This window comes from Rhyacophila brunnea, unplaced genomic scaffold (genome assembly GCF_057557595.1).
Source record: "Rhyacophila brunnea isolate RB1 unplaced genomic scaffold, BYU_Rbru_1.0 scaffold_10, whole genome shotgun sequence".
Classification (NCBI taxonomy): domain Eukaryota; kingdom Metazoa; phylum Arthropoda; class Insecta; order Trichoptera; family Rhyacophilidae; genus Rhyacophila; species Rhyacophila brunnea.
The window spans coordinates 3,101,265-3,126,824 of NW_028232752.1; the positions used below are offsets into that span (position 1 = coordinate 3,101,265).

The 25,560-nt window shown below is 35.5% G+C and overlaps 3 protein-coding genes across 7 annotated transcripts in view; 2 read left to right on the plus strand and 1 right to left on the minus strand.

Moving 5' to 3' along the window:
* Positions 1 to 5,689, plus strand: part of LOC147078819 (rhodanese domain-containing protein CG4456-like) — an 8,725-nt gene extending 3,036 nt beyond the window's left edge. For all 5 annotated transcript variants that reach the window (XM_085949865.1, XM_085949857.1, XM_085949871.1 and 2 more), the window contains exons 2-4: positions 39 to 251; positions 1,993 to 2,155; positions 5,553 to 5,689. In XM_085949865.1, the coding sequence (XP_085805991.1) occupies positions 110 to 251; positions 1,993 to 2,155; positions 5,553 to 5,607 (360 nt within the window). In that variant the 5' untranslated portion in view covers positions 39 to 109 and the 3' untranslated portion in view covers positions 5,608 to 5,689. The remainder of the gene's footprint in view (positions 1 to 38; positions 252 to 1,992; positions 2,156 to 5,552) is intronic.
* On the minus strand, positions 5,668 to 14,630 carry LOC147078820 (uncharacterized). Its single transcript, XM_085949772.1, has 6 exons — positions 14,438 to 14,630; positions 13,613 to 14,322; positions 11,141 to 11,282; positions 9,420 to 9,622; positions 7,226 to 7,469; positions 5,668 to 6,000 (listed from the first exon to the last, which is right to left on the minus strand). Exons 1-6 carry the CDS (start codon positions 14,503 to 14,505, stop codon positions 5,823 to 5,825), a joined length of 1,545 nt encoding a protein of 514 aa, XP_085805898.1. The 5' UTR covers positions 14,506 to 14,630; the 3' UTR covers positions 5,668 to 5,822.
* Positions 14,631 to 15,082: 452 nt separating this feature from the next.
* Positions 15,083 to 25,560, plus strand: part of LOC147078821 (uncharacterized) — a 40,107-nt gene continuing 29,629 nt past the window's right edge. The window contains exons 1-5 of the mRNA XM_085949706.1: positions 15,083 to 15,169; positions 15,550 to 15,624; positions 21,320 to 21,483; positions 21,962 to 22,107; positions 23,058 to 23,247. Coding sequence (XP_085805832.1) covers positions 15,552 to 15,624; positions 21,320 to 21,483; positions 21,962 to 22,107; positions 23,058 to 23,247 — 573 coding nt within the window. The 5' untranslated portion in view covers positions 15,083 to 15,169; positions 15,550 to 15,551. The remainder of the gene's footprint in view (positions 15,170 to 15,549; positions 15,625 to 21,319; positions 21,484 to 21,961; positions 22,108 to 23,057; positions 23,248 to 25,560) is intronic.

Sequence of the window (25,560 nt, forward strand, 5' to 3'; positions counted from 1 at the left end):
AATTTTTTTAATAAGACATCTTTTCTTACTATTTTCAGATCCTGAAAGACGTAACAATAATCTGTGCTTGAAATTAACCAATATCCAACCACGATTTCTACATTTAACAATGGCAAATTCTAATAACAAAGTCGTGACGTATGAGGATGTGGTCGGCTATAAAGATAAGACGGACGTGTTATTGATCGACGTGAGAGAACCGCAGGAACTCATTGATACTGGAGTCATTCCGTCCAGTATCAACATTCCATGTAAGTAATACGTATTAGTCGGCTCGCACATCGGAACTCGTCTCGCCTAAAAACGTGTCGAATACGTCGATGTGACGTCATCGTTATTTAACGAAACAACATAACACGCGTTGCCAAATGGAGCTTCGCAGATTGATCGAATGCAACTGTTTCATCTGAAAAAAAACACCTGGCTGTTGCATTCGACATGTTGCATCCTTCTCGGGCTCCGAGTCGGAGGGTCGAAGTCACAAAAAAAACCTACGAATTGGTCATTCCTATACCGGCTCGTCGATCACCGCATTGAAATATCAATACGTTTCGAAGGCTACGCGCGACTGTCGCTAGATAGATGTGCGAGGTTGTGTCATGCAACACTGGCCAGCCGGTCTCGGACGTTTTGATTTATGGCTGTCAGGCACACGAGGCGAGTTGTGATGTGCGAGCCAGCTTAGACTACTGTAGAACGTTGAGTAATTAGTTGGTTATTTCATTTTGCAATTTCGAAAATGGCGGCCTGATGTTGACGTCCCTCTTAGTTTCCTAAAGCGTCGATGACATTGAGCTACTTTACAAGCTGCTAGTCTAAAAGCGGGCGTGTCAGCTAGTGCGATTATGATGATGACACACAAAACTTTCCACTCGCCCAGAAGTCAACTAGCTAGCGAGTTGAAACCGTCATTTATGGTACTATTTGACAGGAAGTATTAAGTAGTTCGTTTTTTTACCGGCAGGTTCGCCACTATCGCTCTATTGCGTAGACGCATATTGGCCCACACGCCAGTGAGTAGCGAAAAAAGAAACCCGGCTTTCAACTTTTCTCGGTAGATTGTTACCTAGTTCGATGATGACATTGGGCAAGTTTACGAGCAGATTGTAAATTCGCCGGCTTGTAGCTTGTAAAGTAAAATGTTATCAACGCTTTAGTTAGGTACTGTTCATCGAAAATAATTATAGTTAATTTAATATACTTAATAAATTCTTTTTGGCTTTTAACACTTTACTAGGTGTTTTTTTTTATATCACCGCTCCTCTAGGAAATAAATGTCAGAGCAACGAGTTTGGTACAAAATTAATCTGCAATACAAATTGCAGTGCTATGCTAGTTTAATCAAAAGTCCTTGTAACTCTTTCCAGCTTAACTTTTATATTGTCTACAGTAATTTATTAGAGATAACGAATCTATCCCCACTACAATCTAGGTATCGGCTAAGGTACGCGATGTGATAAGAGGTCGCTAAGCAGACGAAATGGGAATGGGCTGGCGTGTTGCTCAGCGAGTGGACAAATGCCGTCATACACTTGTTACTCAAGGGGCATTAAACGACCATAGCGAAGCCCTAAAACCTGCTGGATAGACGAACTCATGAAGTTCGGTGGATATATCGCACCCTCGCAACTAAACTGCCACAATCCAAAAAACGTCGTAGAACATCAGCTTTGAAGTTTTTACCTTTCGCATTTTTGTACTGTGTTTTTGAAATATGTTTAGATATTGAATGAAGTTTTGACTTGAATTTTATGACTTAGAGATATGAAATTTTCGGTACATTTACTATGAACGATGGACAATGAAACGTAGTAATTAACTCAAAACACGTAAATTTGGACTTGTGGCGGTTTAATTGCGGGGGTGCGATATGTGACAGCAAAGAATTAGGGATCGAGAAGTGTGGAGGCCTTCATCCAGCAGCGGATAAACCCCAGCTAATGATGATATATCTAAGTGTTTTCAGTACGTTTTTTATTGATTATTTTACAGTGGGTGACGTTACGAAGACATTACAAAATGGCAGTCCAGAGGAGTTCAAAAAGAAATATAATAGAGAATTTCCCTCCAAAAGTACTCAACTGGTGTTTACATGTAAGATGGGTGGAAGGGCTGGAAAAGCCATGGATGCTGCCGTTCAACTTGGATACACTAAGTAAGTCCAATAGTAATTTGGGGTATTACGAGTTAATTGCTTACAGATTATTGTTTCTATGTTTGTTTTCCATTTCAAATACGAGGGTGGGTCAATAATTCCTTAGAAAAAAGCATTAAAACAGTTTTTATTTTTGTATTTTTTTTTATTTCTCAACATAATCTCCTTGGAGCTCAATACACTTGGTTAGACATTTCTCAATTTTTTTTAAACCGTCAGAAAAATAAGTTTTCGGAAGGTCCTCAAAATAAGCATTTGTCCGATCGATGACTTCTTCATTTGAAAAAAAACGTTGTCCACTTAGCCATTTTTTTAAGTTTGGGAAAAGGAAAAACTCACTGGGGGCTAAATCTGGCGAATACGGTGGGTGGTCGACCAATTCGAACTTCAATTCTTCAATTTTAGCCATTGATCGTAAACATGTGTGAACACGGGCATTGTCCTGATGAAAGAGGATTTTTTTCCTGTTTAAATGAGGCCGTTTTTCTTCAATTTTGTTTTTTAACTGGTCCAATAAAGATGCATAATAATCCCCTGTTATTGTTTTTCCTTTTTCCAAATAGTCAACGAAAATAATTCCACGTGCATCCCAAAATACAGTAGCCATAACCTTACCAGCTGATTTTACGGTTTTCGCCTTCTTTGGACATGGTTCGCCTTTCGCAATCCACTGCTTTGACTGTTCTTTCGTCTCGGGAGTATAGTGGTGTATCCATGTTTCATCTACAGTCACAAAGCGACGAAAAATTCATCCGGATTGCGTTGCATGAGCGACAACAGGGTTTTAGAGGCCACCACCCTATTGCGTTTATTGTCGACTGTGAGCAAACGCGGCACCCATCTTGCAGAAATATTTTTCATGCCCAATTTGTCATGTAAAATAGAAATGACGCTACCTTTTGAGATCCCTGTAACCTCAATTATCTCACTCAACTTTAATCTTCGGTCACTTAACACCATATCGTGGATTTTATTGATCATTTCTGGTGTAGTCACCTCTACAGGACGTCCTGAGCGTGGTTCATCCTTTGTTGATGTACGACCACGTTTAAATTCATTTAACCAGTTATAAATAGTTGCAAGTGAAGGAGCAGATATGCCGTGAACTAAATCCAACTCATTTTTTATTTCCTTTGCTGTTAACCCTTTTATATTAAAATTTTTAATAACAGCTCTAAACTCAATTTTCTCCATTTTTGTAAACAAGCAAATTTTTTTTTTAAATGTACGAGAAACACACAACAACCCGACCAATCTGATTGAAACTTCGCAGCATACTGAATCGGTAGTGCCGCTGCATGAAAACAAACCGCTTACAGTACTAGTCGCGCCACCTGTCGGCTTTTCTAAGGACTTATTGACCCACCCTCGTATAACATAATGTAAATTATAGAATAAAAATTCGTGATTGATTGTAAATTAATAACTATAGGCTACATCCTAAAGTGAGCCCCCAGACCAGGATATTTGACGGACCCCCTACCTATTGCTAGGGTTAAAGGCAGTGTGAGGTGACCATTGTATTTTTAGCGTTTTTTTTATGTTTTTGAATTAATTCACTTGAATAAAGGAGTTGTCAGGTATTAACATACAATAAACAGAAATTGTATCGTACAACCACGTATTGAAATGTTAATATTATATAGCCGCGCGGCTTAAGCGCTTGGCCACAGTGATGGGCGGGCAACGGCGCGGTGTCGTCTTGCGTAACTCAAACGTATAACCGTATGTGATATGCCTAAAAAAAGACACTGTCTACGAACATTTCACACACGGTTATACGTTTGAGTTGCGAAAGACGCCACCGACCACTACGTTCTTGCACTAAGCGTCGTGGGTCCCAGGTTCGAATCCTGGATCTGGTAAGTACACATATTGTTTTTCAATTTGTGTATGAGTCAGAGTATGGACCTAATAGGTTGAGCAAGTGGCTGACATCCATTTCTCGTAAAAACAAAATCTGTTACGAGCATACATAAGTGAAACGGCAAATAATTTTCAACAATAGGTGGGATGAAATTTCGCACTCGTCGCCAATCGGCGAGCGGCAGTCGAGGTGTGAGCACGTCAATTTGTTTTGTGATGGCGTCAGAGGAATATATTCTTATATTGTGTAAAGATGACTAAAAAACGTTATGCATGTACTCGAAAAAGAAAACATGTCAGTGAATATATTATTATTATTACTAATATAACAATAAACAACACTAAATGGATGCATGTTGAATTTTTATGACAAATTATCTTTCGTTCGGCACGCGTCATTTGCACAATCTGCGCATCACATAGTTACCATCTTTTTAAACCATTCCTCAGCTGAGGTATAGCCTTAATACAAACCTCCACTCTGTGGAGGCCCATGATTGCTCTTATTTAGAGTTAGGTTGTTAGGTTAGTTAGGTTGTACGGATACTATCCGTGGCTTTATCCAACTGACTTTCTCTTAGGCATGCTTACATACTGCAGTTTGCAATTTAGAAGAAATCTTTATTTAGCTATGTATTTTTTTCGACTTATACGAGGTATAAATGAGAACTCTGCCATTCTGGGCAGTGTTGACCTGTGTGTCCCTGATAACTATCTTAGAAATAGAGAACATCAGTTGTTTATTCTCCCAAGGTGCAGAACCAACCTGCCACTGGTAATGCCAATTGGGAGGGCGATAACTATGTTCAACGAAATTGCTTCGGGTGTTGATATATTCCACCTACGTGAGGATGAGTATAGGTGGACGTTATTTTATAAATTTTTAAAATAGGGTCTGCTTAACTCATCCGGTGTATTTCCATGTACCTATATAATTAATACTTTTGTATGTACATATTTCTACTGTTTAATAACATATTATCTATCTCTTTTTTATGTCATGTTGTGAACGTCTTAAACTTATAATTTGTAATGTCCACAATATGTAAAAATAAATAAATTGAAATTGAAATTATTACATGACGGAAAAAATAGTATAATAAATAAATATAAAATAGCGCCTTACTTTTTTATACTATTAGAGCAACGTTGTGATGCCTCTATTATTCGGTCAACCTGCCACAATAGGCCCCCAGGCTAGAGCCCCGTCACCCCCCCCCCCCCCTGTGGGGGGCCATGCTTACCATTATACCATAGCTGTGGACGTCTTTGCGGTGATTTGAGAAATTATAAATCCTTGACCTGACCTGACACCTGCTTCCATCCTTTACACTACATACAGTGTTGTGAAATGACAGCTGTGCACATTTTGGTTGTTTAATAGAGTGAGAATTGTTTATTAATGGGATGAGTTTTATGGCTCGTAATTCCTGGCCCATGTGATTTTTTTAATAACTGTGGTGCAAGTAAATAACTTTATACCAATAATCCATCGGCAAGAATTGATCAATTGATTTATTGTTTTTTTCAGTTCCAAATTTTATGAAGGCAGTTGGTTAGACTGGGCAAGCAGACAAGGCAATTGAATCTCAACGCAGCTGTATTTTTAAGGATCATTAAATTATGTGAAATAATAAAGGAAAATTTAATAAAATACTATTTTGATTACCATAGTCAATTTTATTTACAAAATATCTCCACCGACCTGATGTAGTCGAGTCCATGTATTCAGGAGGATGTATTAAAGTCATTAAAAAACTATTACAACAACACAATAACAAAAGAGAAAATAAAATAACAATCAATTGGTTTTGTCTTTGTCGGCCAACTTGGCGGAAACCATTTCTCTGAATTGAGAAAGAATAATATTTTCCCTTTTGGATCTCTCCTCTTTGCTAAACATGGCGAGGGCTCTCTTCTCGTCGGCTGAGTAAATTTGATTTTCCTTACGTATACGGACGGCTTCCATTCGACGATGCCTGAAAGAAAAAGAAAACATTTCAACTATATTATGAACTCACCCTTCTTTATAGAGCAGTCAAATAAGACAGGCTTTAAGTGTAACTACAAATATTTCAACAACCCAGGTAAAGCCGCGTTGACACGATCCGAGTACAGTCAGACGCTACTCTTATTGTACCAATCAGTAATCCGAATGGAATCGGATGACGGCGTCCGATCTTAGTGAACTCGGACCACGTTCTATTCTTCTGAGCTAGGTCGTATATGAGTAGTTAGTATGAAGCTGTCTCGTACGAGTGCTCTCAGTCAGAGTGTACTTGGATCGTGTCAACGCGGCCTAAGGGAAAAGACACAAAAATCCAGTTTGGGATTCTAATCGGATGCATTTGATATCAAGTAAGACTTGTATTGACGCGCTCAAACTGCAGTGCCGCGTGTCTGTCGACAATAGAATATTGATATTTCCAAGTAGGTATATTTTGTAAGTTGGCAGATTGCAACTCCAAATTGGAGAAGGATTGCGGAAGATCCGGATTGGGTACAACGACTTGAAGAGGGCAGGGCCCACCCTGGACCGTTGCGCCATAAATAACGATGATGAAGTCGTTAGATTACAATTAAAACATGGGTGTGAGGGATGAGTGGGAAACATGTAGCCAAATATAGATCTCTGCTAGCGTTTAGACTACAGTATGTCAGCATACTTAAGAGAAAGTCAATTGGATAAAGCTACGGGTAATAACCATACAGCATCAAGTAAAGGAGCCTCAACAATTTTTTCTGAACCCTCCACCATAAAACCGTACTTCAAATGATGCGGTGCCCAAACAATAGACCCACTCTAAAGCCTACTTCGAACCAAGGAATTATAATGAATTTTAAGCTGTGTTGAAACACACACGGGAAAATGGTGAGGTTTCCTGAAAATCAATCGGCAATGTGGTACAAATTGCAGTCAATTTAAATAGTAGACAATGAATCCTGTTTTGTCAGCATCACATTCTTATGTTTAAGACATTTTTTTCATCCCTGGTATTCAGATAGGCGCAGAGGGTACAAGCCTGATCACGTATCAGCTAACAACCAATCATGGCATTACGTGAGAACTACCTTAACAGTGGTTTCAAAGATATTTTTACCGCAAAGATGTTGCTATAAAAAGAGCATCGATCGAGTATAAATCATTATATTGTTTATGGTTTCAGTAAAACAAAAATTAAAATAAATCGGATAAATAATTACCTGCTTCCACTCATGACGTATCCAACGGATTCGTACAGTGCAATCTCGTCGCTGGTTAAACCGATTTCACCTCTGCGAGGGATTCTCTTTCCTTCTGCTACGAAGGCTGCCATAGCGGCACCCTCTCCGGGCATGAGGGCGCGTCCAAAGTCTTGTCTTCCAAGAGTGATCTGTGTCTTCTGCATAGGGCCTATTTCACCGCCTAAATCTTCATCATCACCTTCCGCATACTTGATTCTCTCTTCTAAAAAAATTATAATCATACGTTTGTACTCCAGAAAGTTCTTCAGCTAGCGCAAGGGAAAGTACAGCATAATAGTCATGAATCATAAAAGTGAATAGCTATATATTACACAAAAGAGAAACAATCACAAATACCCAGGCTTTGAGAAAATCACTTAAATATATTGTGACCTCGCCGAGAATTGAACTCGAGGCCTGCACTTTATTCACTGAACTATTGGTCCTTCCCGTTTTCAAGGAGTGCCTGGGAGGAGATATACCAATTCGGTACTGTGATGGCAGACGGTTTAACTGCAGTTTTTTTTAACTTTTTAAATTTTCTTCCATAATATGTTCCAAATTGTATATTCTTTGATGTGGCAAAATATTAGAGCTGCAATTTTATTCGTCACACAGGAACATTAAAAGAAATCTGCGTCTGACCAAATGTGAAAAAAAGTTGATATGGCAAAAAATATATCTGCTTAAAATGCAAGACAAATAAAACTTTTTAAAAGAAATGATTTAAGGTTTGTGTTGGGATGCAAATTCTGCTTATTTTGATATAAAATACTTCAAAATATCTTATAAACTAACTTTTATCAGACTGATTTGAAAACATTGTTTTTGCTCTCCTGTAAAATTAAATTAAAGGTATAACCGTTTGCATGGCCCCCACTAAGGGGCGGCTAACAGGGCTCTAGCCTGGGGGCCCAGGCTCAGGTGGGGCCGGCGTGGCGAGTAAACCAGATAAGTGAGATAAACACATATCATAAATTTTCTTTAATAGTAAAAAAAGCTATTGTCCTTCAATATTATTTTTACACAGTTTCTGTACCTACAATGTTTAATTGTGTATGGATACTCGACAACTCCATGATGATTAAAATGGATGTAAGTATTAAAATATACAAAAAAAAACACTAAATACACACTTTCTTTTTACTGCGTACACCATTTGGAAAATGCTAGGTACTGTAGAGCGTCACACTGCCTTTATCCTTAGAGATAGGTAGGGGGGCCCGCTTCAGGACGTGGGGGCCATGACCGTTTGCCATCACAGTACTGATATATTATGTAATATAATTTTGCACAATTTACAGTTTTAGCTGTTGAACATTGTGACAAATGTCATATTGTCTTTTAATTTTGCATAGCTGATGTGCCGATGCGAAGAAGTTAACTATAATTTTTGTCTATAACTAGAATCACACATGGAGCAACTACCAATAATATTTCATGAATTTGTGTAATACTAAATTGAGATAAAGAGTAGCATTGATATTAGATTTGTCCAAAATTGTAAAAATTTCAAATAAAGTTAATAAAAATATCCACAAAGTCATATTACTTGAAGGCAACTTATAATGGTAATTCCCGCTCACAAGAATACTCACTGAAACTAAAATTCCAACCAGTATCTAGCTAATGTATTACAATGGCAGTTCGCTCACGGCAACACTGGAATCTCTCAGTTTCAAAACGTTCGCTATTAAACTGAAGAGACGCAACATGCTAGTTTTCCATAAAACAGTGGTGCCAATATCAGTAGATTCGATGAAAAATCATATTTTCTTACCAAAATTGATAATACTGAACTGAACTGAACGAGCAATAACAAGTGAAGACGTCAAAAGTCTTGTCAAAAAAAAAAATGGGTGAACCGATTTTTCATATATAATTTATGGCAGAAGTTGAGAAATACTCTGGCAGCCTGCCAGAATATTCCCATAAAGTTATTACGGAAAAGCTTCGAATGAAGTAGGAAAGACAATGGATTTGACAGTTTGAGGTTATGTGATTATTATTGCAAGCGGGTTTCAGTAGCGCCGTGTGCGAAGCACAGTCATTGGCCAGTTTATGAGTTCCACCAGCAACCAGTTAGTCGGATTTTAGTTTTTTCATGAGCGAAAGGCCTTATACAATAGATTGAACAAATTTGAAAGATTTCAATTTCCTCGAGAACACTTACGTCCTTTTTCCACCCAAACTTCACTATCGGAGCTATCATTGTCTGACGAATCGGACGATCCTTTGGATTTTTTGGTCTTCTCCTTCTTTCTGGCCTTTTTAGCCTTCTTCAGCTTTTTCTTTAACTTTTTCAATTTCTTTTTGGCATCTTTTGTTGACTTTTTACTTTTCTTGAGAACCTTGTTGGCATTTTCTTCATCAGATCTAGACAGTAAAAACACATAATATATCATTCTATCATAATATTATAACATTAAATGCACACAATACTCACACTGAAAGTGACAAACAAATAACATGTTGACATTTATTTTGGCAACAGTACCTATACCTCAGTGGCGGAGGGTGGAGGTAGGCTGTTAAGATCTGCTATAAATAGTGCACATCAAACTTTTTCAGACATACATATTTGTTTTCATTGAAATAAGACTACAATTTACAGAAAATGTTGGTTAGTTTTTAAAATTCAATTAAACCCTGAGAAACCAAGCCATACTAGATAATAGTCAAAAAATACATGTCTATCTATAAAATATCTAAAATTATGCAATTAAATCATACATAACTTTGAATATTTTATAGATAGAATAATATTTTTTATTTATTATAGTTTGGTTTAGGCAGGGCTTAATGAAATAAAAAAATGAACCAACAATATGTGTAATATGTATTTTCAATCCAAAGAAAACAAATAACTATGAATGAAAAAGTGTGCACAATTTTGTCATATCGCCCAAATTAGACCAAAACTATTATGGTTTCGTTTAGGCAGGGTTTAATTGATTTTTGAAAACTAACTAACACCATCTGTAAATTGTAGTCTTAGTTCAATAAAAACAAATACATATGGCTAACAAAGTTTAGTGTGCACTATTTATAGCGAATCTTAACAGCCTACCTCCACCCTTCGCCACTGCTATATCTATATATAACGGCTAAACTATTAGCTAAAATGTTGTCTATGCATAAGGATAGCATAAAGTCGACACTCTATGCATCAGGCCCCTAAACAAGTATAAATCTATTTTCAAGAGATTCAGTGTTTACTCTACATTTACCACAATGTGGATTATGCCTTGGCTTATAATATCGTGGGTTCCAGGTTTGAATACTGGGTCTGCCAAATACACATATTGTTTTTTCAATTTGTGTTTGGAGTCTGAGTATAGACCTGATAGGTTGAGCAAGTGGCCAACATCCATTTCTTGTAAAAACAAAAATCTGTTAATACAAAACTCTACTCTATGGAGGCCCATGATCTTATTAGGATCGGACATGGTCAAAAGAAAAAAAAGTTGTATTAATCCCTCCCTGGCAGAGACATCGTTTATAAGGGTGGAGTACCTGAGTACCATAGAGGTATTAAACAAAAAGAGGGGAAAGGAATTGGCTTTTTCATACAACTGAATGAAGCAGGCCTACAATAGCTACTTACGAGAAATAGCGACGCGATAAAAAAAAATGCAGGGCATCACGGAGAATTTGCTTTGGTCATTATAACGTACCCATTTAATTAAAAATGCTAATGTTAATTTTGCCGCAAATTGATTACCAGCTTGCCTCACCATACTTTCTTTTATATAAACTGCCTGCTTCACCATACTTTCATATAACCCTGCCGCCCCTAGCTGAGTACAGTGACATTACTTGTTTGTAAGATGCTTTAGACTTGTCATTGGTATGGTCTCAGTGAATTCCATATAAATAGGTGAGATTTATTACTCTATTCTGGCAGGGGAATGACCCCAGAGCGCTTGTACACCAATGCTTCCTATTCTTTCTCGTTCCTCCCGTCTCGAATCGTAGAATTCATCTTCCTGAGACTTGAAGTGTCGAGGATTTTTCCCTTTGCCACCTCCCACACCTAAGAGAGACAATAAAATATAAAGAATTATACATAATTCTAACAAACTTTAAAATATGGCAGAGACCGGAATGTAAGTAGTATTGATTTGTAAGGATTGTAACAATTATTAGTAGTTACAGATAGGGATTCCAATCCCGGGATCTCGAACCATTTTCGATACGTTTGAATCCCGGGATTGGTAAACATAATCCCAAAACTTTCGGGATTGAATTTTTTTATCAATTTTTATGGAAAATATAATAAAAACAAAAATATAACAGAAAAAATACTTCTAATAACATATAACTACATTAGAAATAAACTGAGTTTTAATGAAGTTTGATTTAGTATAGATCTACTATCATAAATTGGCATTTCAGCGAGGGCGCTAGTATGACATTGAGAATATTACCATAACTAACAAAAAAATGGTAATTTATAATTTTTTATTGGTAGTAGATTTCTGTACAAATATTATGCAATCCATAATTCGAGAAACATGTTGTAAAATTAAATGGCATTTGTAACAAATTTATCCTCGATAGACAATTTTAGTTTCAAATTCGACCGGCTGCCAACTTACGATGGTAGATCTTTACCTATGTGTTGCCAATTCTTTTTATCAAGAAACATTTAGTTAGAAGTTTCAGCCATTTACACCTAAGCTGTCTTCTTTTTATTGAAAGTAAACCATTGCACACTACCAGAAGATGCTAATCTGGAGCCCCACTGGTCACAGTGCCTAACACAATCGTAAGTGAAAAATAATAAATCCGTTTATTTAAATGAATTTAGAGGGGGAAAAGTAGAGCTAGTAAGAGAGTAGAGTAAAAAATAGAGCTTTTATGATTTATGATTTTATCAATGTTATTTGTATAATATATAAAAATTTAACGTTAACTATCGAAAAAATGTTAATCACGGGACCAGTCCCGGGATCGTCAAATTGTAATCCCGGGATCAAAATTTTGGCTCGGGTTGGATTCCTTAGTTACAGAGCTGATCACTACAATCGTGCAGCATCTTTAGCTCATTTAGGTAAAACAAATGATCCGAAATGTTAATGCGGAGCAACAATGAAAATATTAATCATATTGGTTGGCAATGTCCGCTTTATGATGGTCAATGACGAATATGACGAATGCTCCTTGAAAATTTAAGAAGTCAAAATTATTATCAATTACCATTTAATATTGAATTGCATATTGACATATTTATATACTTACTTAATCACGTGATTATTAATTTATAGTATATAAAAATAATTTAATTTGCCAATGATGTCGTATATGTAGGAATGTATTATACGGATTATAAAAGAAACAACTTAAGTTTAAAAAAATATACCACAGCGCGCCCATCTGTCTTGACGTAAATAAATGTCGGATTATTTGTGAAGGGATTGTGATATTTTTTCGTATGGACTTTACGTCATGTAACTTCAGTCAGTCTATCGAATTGTTTGAAATATGGTAAGCTCCTATCGCAGAGCCTAAAACCTTTGCGCATAATATTGTTGTCACGACTGCACTTTTTCCAAAATAACAAAATTAGTAGATATCTAAAAAGAAAAATTCCATGGTGTTCAATCACAGATATACCACAGCGCGCCCATCTGTCTTGACGTAAATAAATGTCGGATTATTTGTGAAGGGATTGTGATATTTTTTCGTATGGACTTTACGTCATGTAACTTCAGTCAGTCTATCGAATTGTTTGAAATATGGTAAGCTCCTATCGCAGAGCCTAAAACCTTTGCGCATAATATTGTTGTCACGACTGCACTTTTTCCAAAATAACAAAATTAGTAGATATCTAAAAAGAAAAATTCCATGGTGTTCAATCACAGACAGATTGTTTTTAAAAATAAAAAGAATTTTATCTAATGATTTTTGATGTGTACAAATGTTTTAAAAAATAGGTAATTCAAACTCATCCCTCAATTGCATATCGTCAGTGAGCTATTGAAATTTCATTGATTTAGTGTGACGTTGACATTAGTGTGCACCTATTCATCAGTAGTAATATCATATTATCATCTTATTTCCCGTAAGTATACCTGACAAGTGTGCTCTTTTTCTTTGATATCCCAAGCCTACCTGTTTCCAAAAGTCACCCTTTAACACCAGAGAGCAAGTGCGAGGGACTGGTGCCTTAAAATTGGGCCCCTGGCTAGGAGAATTACCCCAATTTATAAAAAAACATCGCAATACGTAGCTTGCTGTAATTTTACACACTAAATACACGCTGAAGTGACTTCAAGATCTTGATCTATTGTAGAAAACAATTGAAATTGGTGCTGTAAATGAAAATATTGCCGTGTAAAAATAAAAGTAATGATTGAATACCTCCTCCGAATCCATTGCGATCTTCATTAAAACCTCTGAATGATCTTGGCTCTCTTGGATTAGCTTCATGTTTATCATGCGGCCATCTTTCTTCATCTTTTTTGCCATGATTATTACCAGTATCATCTTTTACATGTGACCGATCTGTGGCCCTCTTGTGTGATTGATCATGAGAAGACTTCTGGTGTGCAGATTCTGATGTTTTAAAATGGCTAGATTTGGGTTTGCTATTCGGAGATTTAGAATATCGTTCAGTCGACCTGGAACGTCTTCGTGGAGATCTGGATCTAATTCTAGGAGACTTATGCCTTTTGGGGGATTTTGATCGAGCAATCGACGATGTTGGAGCTTTTGCAGGCGATTTTGAACGCCTCTTCGGTGATCTCGACCTACGTCTTGGTGATTTAGAGCGGTATCTGGATCTCGAAGATTCATTGTTGCGATTTTTCACTACTGATGAAGTGTTTCTTGAAGACTGCGACTGTTTCGTGTGATTGTCTTGAGATCTCTGTTTTATATTGGATCTATCAGAGCTTGAATTATCCCTGGATGACCTTTTCTTAGACGTGTACCTACTTTTATCTGGTTTTGGTGATCTTGATTTTTCGCGTTTTACGTGTTTCAAAGAATAATGATTTTTTGAAAGAGGAGATTTATCTCTCCGTTTATCGTTGCGATTTGTTTTATTATCGGTATGAATTTTAGATTTCCTGAAACAGTAAAAAATAAATATGTTAGTACTTATTGAAATCTTGTCAGAATATAGAACAAATCAGTAAAAAAATATATAAGTAATCGACATTAAAAACAATACTATATTTTTACCTGGGGGAGTCGTCCGAATCATCACTAGAGTCGGATTGGCTTGATGATGAATCTGATTCTGAAGGCATTCTTAAAATAGTGAAATTGATGATAGTTGTTTTCAGATTTTCTGTAAATGAAGCTATTTACTGCGATTCTCAGGTGAAAAACTCCAAAACGATTGACATCGATTTGATTTATGTGATTGACATATAAAAATAATAGACAATTTTTTAAGGACTCGTAGCAAACACCATAGACAATAATATTATACGGCCACTCAGATGTAGCATATTATTTTTGATAAAATTACAAAAAATTATTATCTACCTAGGTAGGTACCTATATCGTATGTTTCAAATGAATTTTAACAAGAAAGTAAAATTAGAGTCATGAGTAAATTAATTATTGTTGTTACCTATGAGTTTCCTTTGGTTTTATCATTTTCATAATAAAAAGTTAAATAAAATTGGTCGCATTTTAACAATAATTTAATAAATTAATTAAGTATTAAATAAATACACGTACTGTAAAATGAAATTACAATTTTTAATACTTAGCTACCTACCTACCTTCATTATTTTTCTTTTGTAGAAAAAAAGCAACCAAATAAATAAAATGCGACATGACATTCCTGTGAGGAATTTGTGAACATTTTTGTATTTTGTAACATGACGTCCGTGTAAATGTAAAATGGAGTAGTTTGTGTATCATGTCATTCGTTGGTGAAATATTTTTGCAATTGTTGTACAAGTAATGAATTTCATACAAATTATAAACTTTACGCGTCCGAATGATAGATGTTTATCTCTAACTTCAGTTGTGCAGTCGTTTACCCAAATAATTTTTCAATTTCTCTTTATCTCAATTGCCTGTTTACTAAATTAGTTGGATTGGAATGTCCACATTATCATATATTTTTTTTACTATATTATTATTATCATTTTATATCATAATAGTGATGTCTTATCGTACTTAAGTCAAGTAATATGCACATCACGGTTTCTGACATTGTACGAATCAGATTTTGTGTTTATTTGTAAATAAGACTATTTTCAGGTTAATTGGATTGAACTAAGCAGTTCAAACTTTATATTATAGGTATATTAAAGATTTGCTTTTTTAATTTGCAGAAATGAGTTCTCTTCGTAAAACAGGAAGGTTTCTTCAATTCACTAACAATATACAAATGGCAAGAAAGCAGTCAGGTTGGTATTATTATTGGTAATTTATCATAGTTTGTTTTATTCTATGGAGTCCAGAGTGGTTTTAACACTATATCTTTACCAAAGTGTTTCTACAAAGCTTGTCAATACAACCCCACTGTTGTTCACCAAAACCCATCAAACACACACCTACTAGTGAGGGACACTTTAACACTGTCAACACAGCAAATACCTTAGATTTTTCTGGATAAGAAGTCACACAGGGATAGCTGGGAACGAGGAAGATGATAAATACGCTAAACAAGCCACAACAGATAAAAGACCTTCAACCTATACACACTTCCCTCTGAGTTACGCAAAACAAAAACTAAACGAAGACACAATAGGACTACGGAACAACAAATATACAGCATCCGCCACAGGATCAATAACGCAAAAATTTATTTTATTTAACTCTGCCATCACTTGCCAGGAACATAAAAATATCACACAGATACTAACAGGCCACGGAGCAGTGCGAGCGTATCTAAAAAGTTTTAAATTGAGGGACGATGACTAGAGATTCCAATCCCGGGATCCCGAATCCCGGGATCCCGAGCTATTTTCGATACCTATGAATCCCGGGATTGATAAACATAATTTTTATGGAACATAAAATAAAAGCGAAAATATAACAAAAAATACTTTTAATAAAAAATAACTACATTAGAAATAAACTGAGTTTGAGTGAAGTTTGATTTATACCCATGTGTAAGTTGTCGATTCATTTTATTTTTTCACATAAATTATTAAAAATGAGAAAAATTGGAAAAAAGCAATGCTTCGCACTTTTAACAAAGTAATTCCACCGTGACCTCATACGTTTTACGGCAATTTCATATTTGGCTGACTAATTAGATTTATGAAGCGGAAAGGCCATAAGTACGCCATGCTTATTTGCTTTCTATTTTAAATCTCGCTAATCCATTCGTTAAGTCTTTACTATCAGAAACAGCAATCTCGTATTAAATTCACATTATTATTTATATAGGGTAACTGCATTAGTCCCCGGACAGCTTCAGTATATGGACAGTTTTGTACAAATATAACGAAAATAAGCAAAGTATGAGAGTTTCATATGAAGGATGACTCACATATTGTGCCTGTATTGTTCCTTGACCAATAAAATTATATTTGTCACACACAAAGGAATTCATTATATATTATTACATTAGTAGTGGTGCACATGCTGACTCGAAAAAAAAAATATTCGATTTCTTAAAAAATAATTAGTGAACGAAGGATACAAAAAGTACGTTAAAACTATGATTATTTCATTTATTCGCTTCAAAGATGTTTCATATTATTCAGTAATATGTTCTTGTATATTATTCAATGATAAAAATAATGTATTTTGTTAAATTTAGTTAAATATTTGGTGTCCGGCAACTAAAGTGCAAAATTTTATCTTTTTTTAGTTGTCGGACGCAGTGTCCGGGCACTGAATTTATAAGAGACATTGAGTATTTGTGTGTGTACAGTATCACATCGAGGCTTGCTTGGTTTCATACAAGTTAGAAAAGGACAAACATAGAATTGTAAATATTTTTAGTTTTCGGACACGATTTTATAATTTTGATCCTGCTGTCCGGCGACTAAAATTCAATATTGAATGACCGGACAAAGCTATTTTCTAATTAATTATTATGTATTTATACAATTATCTCCAATAGCTGGTACGAGTACGTCAAATGCAAGCACCAGTTCATCAAGTGTGAGCAATTTAACATTAAAATCTCATCTCTTTTACCCCAAACCTACTCAATTTGGGAGTAAAGGATGATGATGATGAAGTGAAGGATGAAAAAAGTACAGCAATTCATAAAAGATGAAAGGTCTTCCTTAGAAAAGAGAAGACAAATAAAAAAAGGAAAGCGAAAAAGGCGATTTGCCAAAATTGTTCTGATGAATTAGAAAGTGATGTTGAGGATGGTTTATTAAAGAACATTGGCTGTGATGGATGTGTTCGTTGGTTTCACCGTAAATGCACGACAATGTCTATGTTATCTTATAGTGAAGCATCACTAAAAGATTTTGTATGTAATTTTTGTTTAAACTTAGACCTAAATTAATATGTTTATCACCCGTATAATCACTCAGACACCCGTATTACGTTGAACCCCGGTTCCGGGTTTGTAGGTGTTTAGACATTAAGTCACATATCCAGGCTATTGGGTTGGGGGTATAGCACTGAAGCATTTTTTTCTCTGTAAAACTACTGAAGAGTGCTTGATTCAAGCATGGATTTTTTACACTTAGTTCTCTTTTATATTTATGATTGAAAATAGCACTTGAAAACATTTATTTTTCGTCAGAGAAGGGATCATTAACAACTGCCTTATACTGGAAAAGAAGCGATGGACTCTCAGAACTCTATGTAGACAGCATAATCATGAAATTGACCTCTAAAAACCTTACAAAATACTAAACAACAAACCAACACAAGAACACTACACAAAATATTTAATTATGGCCATAAGAAAATTAAAGATATAAATGGAGGAACATAATTAACTGCATATAAATGTAACTAACCCTCCCAACCACCTTGTACAAAAAAGCAAGGGCATGGTTATTTAAAAAAAAAAAAAGTCCCACAGATTTATCATTCTTTCCAGTCAGGGAGTGAACTCTGAATTGAAATAACGCTACTCTGAGGGCATTGAGAGAACTACAGTGGAACTTGGTTATTACGAGGAAGATGGGACCGACTGAATTTGCTCGTTATAAGCGTTACTTATTATATCTGAGAATAGGTATATTTAAATGAGCGGTCACATAACACAAAAAGTCGCAATTCAAACAAAAATACACAATTAGAATTTTTCCTCGAAACAAGCATGGCATTCATAGACTACAAAAGAAGTTGTGGTACTGTTCGGTTAAAGCGGATACAGCGGAAAACGCATTTTGAAAATAGCCAATAAACTGGATTATTTGTTAGGTTAACCTAACCAAACCTAACCTTACCTAAACTAACCCAAACTAACAAATAATCCAGTTTATCGGCTATTTTCAAAATGCGTTTTCCGCTGTATCCGCTTTAACCGAACAGTACCGAAGTTGTTTATTGTAATGAACGCTGGTAGGTACGTACTTACTTCACAAACCTTGGATTTTTTTTTCAACCATATGCGTTCAATCGTGTCGGCGAAAACACCAATTAGGTACTTAGACACTTAACTAGTGTCATAAACGTAATCCGATCCCGGCGGTATTGGTCTACGGACGAATTTTATTTCTTAGGGTCGGAAATGTTTTTTAACGATCGACAATTAACAGTTTTAAGAAAATTTTTGACAATATTTTAACTCGGTATATCCGATAAGCAGCTTGTTATAAAAGTGAATAAATGAATGGAGAAAATCACAAACTAAAATGTCAACGAATGTTTCCTCGTTACATCCGAGATCTCGCTATATCTGTGATCGTAATAACCGAGCTCGAGTGTATTTTAATTTTGATAGAGTAGTAATGATTGTAGTCATAGAACAATGGCGCCTGCAATAGATGAGTTGTAAAGTGTCCCCTTATGAAGTTGTGGGTTTCAGTTTTGAATTCCGTATTTGGAAAATTCACACGTCGTTTTTCAATGTGTTTGGACTCGGAGCACGGACGTAATAAGTTGCGCAAGTGGCTAATATATGTTTCTCGGTAAACAATCCACATTGTAAAGTCAATGAAAAAAGACAGTAATCATAGGAATTGTCTCTTATTAATTAATTGAAAATAAAGTTAACCTGTATAGAGATCCTATAGGATCACTTAAAACAATTTAAAACTGAATTGTGTTTGGAATATATTATACAGCATTGTGGTTATTTACTGTCCAAATTTGTATACCTATTGGAATCACCATGGACTCGTCGTGATGCTTAGTGAAAAACGCTGGACATGGCATAGGGCTGTGTTAAAACCTGCTAGATTGATGGTTTGATATAGTTTTGGCAGAAATTCATGGAAGCGAAAAGCTAAGGATGTTATAATCTCAAAGACGACTTTCCACATTCAATCTACCTCGGGTGACAATATAATATAATACATAGGGACTATAAATATTGACAACTGTAACTTGAGGTGTGAGGCGGCTCTCGTGGTGCAATGCGTAAGGCGCTGGCCTTCCATCCGGGAGCTCTAGGTTTGATTCCCGGTGTGAGGACACAATATTTTTATGTGATTTTCTCAAAGCCTGGGTGTTTGTGATTGTTCAAAATTACTAACAACTACCTGGTACGAAAAAGCAAGGACATGGTTATTAATAATTTTTGAAAAAGACATTTTGGCGACCTAATAAGTAGCTCGCAATAGACTAGTAATAGTTACACAGCAACACCGCGCCTCAAGTTATAGTTGTCAGTCTCTACCTATTATTTATTTAAGTTATTACAAGGAACTTCAATTTTTCGTTGACATTAATATGCATTGGCTTAGTGCAGTGATATTCAAACTATGTGTCGCAGAACCCTGGGATTGTTTGGTCGCTGTAATCAGGACTTGTTACTTTTATTTATCAAGAAATATTTTTTTTTGGTATATCATTTTATGTAATAATATAACAATTTCATAGATTTTTAAAAATATTTAAATAATATTAAATTAAGCAAATTTGGAAATGCCTACAGCTTAGCAGTGTTTTTACTAGGTACCAAATAAATATCATTCAATTAAAGCGTAGGGTATTTGAGGCGTCTAATTACAAAAGCGACAAGTCCACAATTCAATATTTTCGGGGAACAACGTTTTTATGTTTCAAGCTTCAATTATTTGTTTTAATGTGAGATTATTTTTTCCGTTGTATTCTATGTCAAAATTAGAACCAAATGGCAATTTGTTTCAGCCGATAAACTCTTAAATGTAATAAATATAGGCAAAATAAAATTGGACGTAGCGCTACTTGTGCCTCACTTTTTAATTTATTCCGCATAAGGCACATATTTCCATGGCACTGTCATGAGTTTACCAGTTGCTACAGCATGGGAGACGCCATTTCCAATATTGAACGTTCCCTTATTGGTTGACCTATACATGCGCGAAATCAACCAAGCTTTAAATAATATGAAACACGGACTTGGCGCTTTTTGTAATAAATTGAGACTTAAAATATTTTTTTTCGTAGGGTTATGTCGCGTTTGGAAATTTATAGATCAATACATATTGTGTAACATTATACAAAGAATACGTGCATATTTTTTTCTCGATTTTGACAAAATGTGGACTTATCGTTTTTTGGAATTAGACGCCTCATTTATAGATTTATGAGTTTTCACCGTGTGTACTTCCTTCTTTCCTCGACGTTTCGGGCTCGTTGTAGAGGCCATTCTCAAGAAATTTGTTATGATGAAGTGTGGTGTAGGAGTATGAACGCCTGCTCTAAGAATGTCAAAAGGAGTCAGTTTAACTGGGAGCAAAAGTTGCTCAGAGTAATGTGCTGTATCGGTTGTGATGACTAGAGATACCAGATCGAATATCGGATTTCGCTGACAGTGCCAGAAGCCATGACATTCCTGCTGAGATCAGAGATGTGAGATAAAGAGACCTCCGTTAATACACGATTATTGTTATGTAATATCATGGTGATTATTAATTATCTTTAATATTACAGTATGTAATTGTTTTTTGAAGGATTTTGTAAATATTTGTTGTCCAGATACAATGGAGACTATAGTTATAGTGATGTCGTTGTCTGAATGTTTCACAGCTCCAGGAAGCTTTCCTCAAAGCCTGTCTGGAAGCGAGACTGACGTTTCAACGTCCAATGAGAATCTATCGAATGAGGAACGCTACGTCATTCAACACACGATGCGAGTCGAGCCCCAGGGGCAGGAGAACATGCAAGATAACTCTGTGAGAAATTCCTTGAAGGTTTGATATCACTGCCTTTTTTTATACTTAATTTCTGTTAAATTGCCAACTGGGTTTTCACCCACATTTACCAAAGAAATAACCCTATGTAATTACAATTACCAATAGTTGACGAGATAGTGACTAGTTCACATTTAAAATAATATATCCTATAGAGAAGAAAGTTGAATTTATTCTGTGATCGTCATTGTTAATATAATTTATGAACTTTTAGAAACCTAGATTTATTAGTCACTATATATGTAGGCTCTGTTCTTATTTAATTTATCTCTTTGAACAAAACTGCGCCAATGCACTGCCTTCGCAAATGAGAATTACGTAACTTTTACGAAGTCACGCTGTACTCGTCACAATACACTTGCGCAAAGTCAACCAAATCATCGCAGTTTATTTCCCATTCCATGTGGTGACAAGTTTAAATATAAATCCCGTTAATGTATTACATCGGTTTAAAGATATGTTTGTTTTGTGTTGGTAGGAATCGGTGCAAGGGAGCAGTAACCGTAGTTCGCTGAAGGAGTCAATCGGTGGTGGTCAAAATAGTAATCGGAGCTCTGTCTCCTCTTCTTCTTACAATACCCTCATCATTCACAATGCCCCACAGGACGACCCCTGGATTGGAAGGTGATACGTCATTCTCTGTCTTAATAGTGATTACGTTATTTTCAATTTAAAAGTTGCACTCGTTGCTGTAAATGCTTACGATATCGACTATATTCTTTGACTACATAATTCAACGACAGAAAGAAGAAAATATATATTTCATTTGTGCAAAGTGTTTTTCGCAAAGGCATCAAACTGATGACCTTTGGTTATGTTTATAACTATTTATTCAATTTTCAACTGCCCTTAATTTGTGGATATGATACAGTTTTCTTTCCCCAATTGACATACGAAATTTATGACCAATCACACATTGATTTTTATAACTACAGTCGAACTTGGTTATTACGAGGAAGATGGGACTGACTGAATTTGCTCGTTATAATCATTAAACATTTTTCGCGCCATATTTAAGCATATAACCATCGTAAAAATCCCCGAAACAAGCATGGCATTCATAAACTACAAAATTAGTCACCGGTGCTGATAGGCACCTACTGACTTAACAAAGCTCGGATTTTTTACATGCAATATCAACCATATGCATGGATACTTTTTCAATGTTATCAGCGAAAACACCAATTAGGTACTTAGACACTTAACTAGTGTCATTAACATAATCCGATCCCGTTGGCATCGGTCTAGTTAACTTCCCGGTCAGATTTTATTGCTTAGGGTCGAAAATGTTGTTTTTAAACGATCGACAGTTTTGCTCGGTATACCCGAGAAGTAGCTCGTTATAAAAGTGAATAAATATATGCAGAAAATCATAAACTAAAATGTCAACAAATGTTTCCTCATTACATCCGAGATCTCGCTATTTTCATGATCGTAAATAACCTAGTTCGACTGTATATCTTTTTTATACACTTTACGATTCACTATTGTTTTAGTCTTATATTTAATATGCAGGTACATGAGCCGATTATTAGTTAATTGGTGTTAAAAATTATCTAAAATTGATGTTGCAGGTTGTCCGGGATCCGAGATCACCCCTCGAATGCGTCGAATCAAAGCTCGGGACACCACTCGAGCTCCGGGCAGGAGTCTGGCAAGAAACCTAGTGGGATTCCTCTCGCCATGAATGGATCTCACAAAGACCGGAATTCCTTGCCCAGGTCTGGCGGGATGTATAGTTCTGCGTACGATCACGGAGTTCAGGTAATGAAACATTTGAAGATGATATCCTCATATTAGCTTGAATTATGTTTATTAAAACTAATGTTTTAGATTATAGTGTTAATCAGAGAATGATAGGGTTAATAGGGTGTTCATCGCATATTACGCATCGGCAGCATTTTAAAGTTATTGGTTTGTGGAAGAACGTTGTATATGCTATTGTCAAAATGGCGTAGCCATCCGTCAATATCACGGAGCGTGGTATAATTCACTTGAATAAAGGAAGAAAACGGACATCTAATGTTTTAAACTGGACAAATATCAAAGCTAGGAAGCTGAAGGATGTAGGAAAAGAGTATTTATCCAGAAAAAATATTATTAAGTCTGCAATTTACCCGTCGAAACAGTTTTGTGGAATAATGTTGTATACCATTTGACAGTTCTGTTGATCTCATGAATAAAATTATTACGTTCGACATATTATTAATATGTCGAACGTTAGTCGATTGTATTCAATTGATTTATCCATATTGTTATTAGAAATGTTGTTTGATAATAATGCTGGCATTGTAGTGCTATATATATTGTAACTTAATCTAATACCGTTTCAATTTTTTTTAATCGTTCCTAGTTCTATTTTGCAAGGTCGCGTGTGTGCCAAATTTTTTTTTATCCGGGATGTGTTCTCGATTTTAATATCAAGACAAATATTCAATTAGCATTGAGGTTACTGAATCACAATGGATAAAGTCATCATCTCGTCTCATGTATTGAGAGTCGAATGTCGGACGCTATGTTCAGAAAGCAGACGAAGATAATTCTAAGCTCAAAAACCTCAATGACATGTGTGAATTCATGTTAGATGAGCATGCTGCCTTTTTTAATGCACTATTGAGTGAAGCAGAATGAATAAAATACATTTTGCGGAATAATGTTGTATGTGAAATTTTCATCTACAACATTTTTCCACTAATTTACTATATTTTTTTGTAATAAATCCAAATTTAATTGCCTTTCTTCGACACTTTACATTTAAAACTCTTAATAATTGTATGTTTATTGTATTTAAAATATAAAATGTAACAAAACATAACTGGTTTAATTTTTTCCATTTTTCTCAAAACAAGAATATTGTTGGATACAACGTTATTCCGGGCAACGGCTCAATTGGTGCTTCATTTTATTCAATCATGAATGCTTTATTTATAGGTAGTAAACTTTGCTTTCGTAGATAAAGCTAATCTACAATGCCGCAAATTTCGTAAAAGAGGCGACGCTTTCAAATTTAAGAGTCTCGTTAGTAAATACACATCAGACGCAGATTCATGAAATCAAATAAATACAAGTAATATAATATTTTGAACAACTCAATTCACATGAGTATGCTGGAATCGATTTATGCATAATAATTATATGGTAGGTAGGTATACTATCACGATAACCATTTACTTTCATTTGTTTATATTGTAATGATTATTTATTCAATAACGTTTATTCGGCATTCGGATTATCCGGCCATAATGTAGTATTAATCGAAAAATAAAAGAAATAATATGAAAGTAAATGTAATAGCGAGTTCAAAATATATGGACCACTAGGGATATCTAGCGGCAAAATGTGAGAAATTGTCATTTATTTGACAGTTAAGTGCCCATAGACATCAAAAACTGACCATAGAGAAAAAATATTTTTCTGTTTTAATATAAGGAATACTTGTTTCAAATAGGCGCGCATGTACAAACACCGTTATTTGCATAGAGCATAATGGAACACGGCGGCGCCCGTATATACAAATCCGAAGCTAAGTGGGTGAACACTCGACAAGTTTTATTACGGCAATAAACGGTTTCGGCGTAAGGTGAGACCGTCATAAACCATTCGGTTCGGCTTATTTCCATGGAAACCCTATAAGTCATTTTTAAATATTCAACCAAAGGCAGTATCAGTTTGAAAGAGAAGTTTTAACTTCTGAACTATTTGTATAAATCACTGTGTACATTATATATACATATATTTTTTGATTCATGGGTATTTAAAATGGTGGCTGACACATCCATTTCTCGTAAATTTTAAAAAAAGCGCCGACTAGAAGCTCATGCTTTACGACAATCTTACCTGCACAAACCGGTTTGTATTGGGAAGCCCGTATGTATGGACGGGAAAACGAAAAGTAGGCAAGTCGCTGCTGTCTAGCCGGCGCATTAATACAAACCTCCATTCTGTGCATGGCCTATATCGTCACTGTTCTGGCAGGAGACACTAATTCGAAAAAATGACATATTGAGTTATACCAAAATGTTCCTTATTTCAAACATTACCATCTGGAAACCTTCTTAATAAATAAACTTTAAAGTC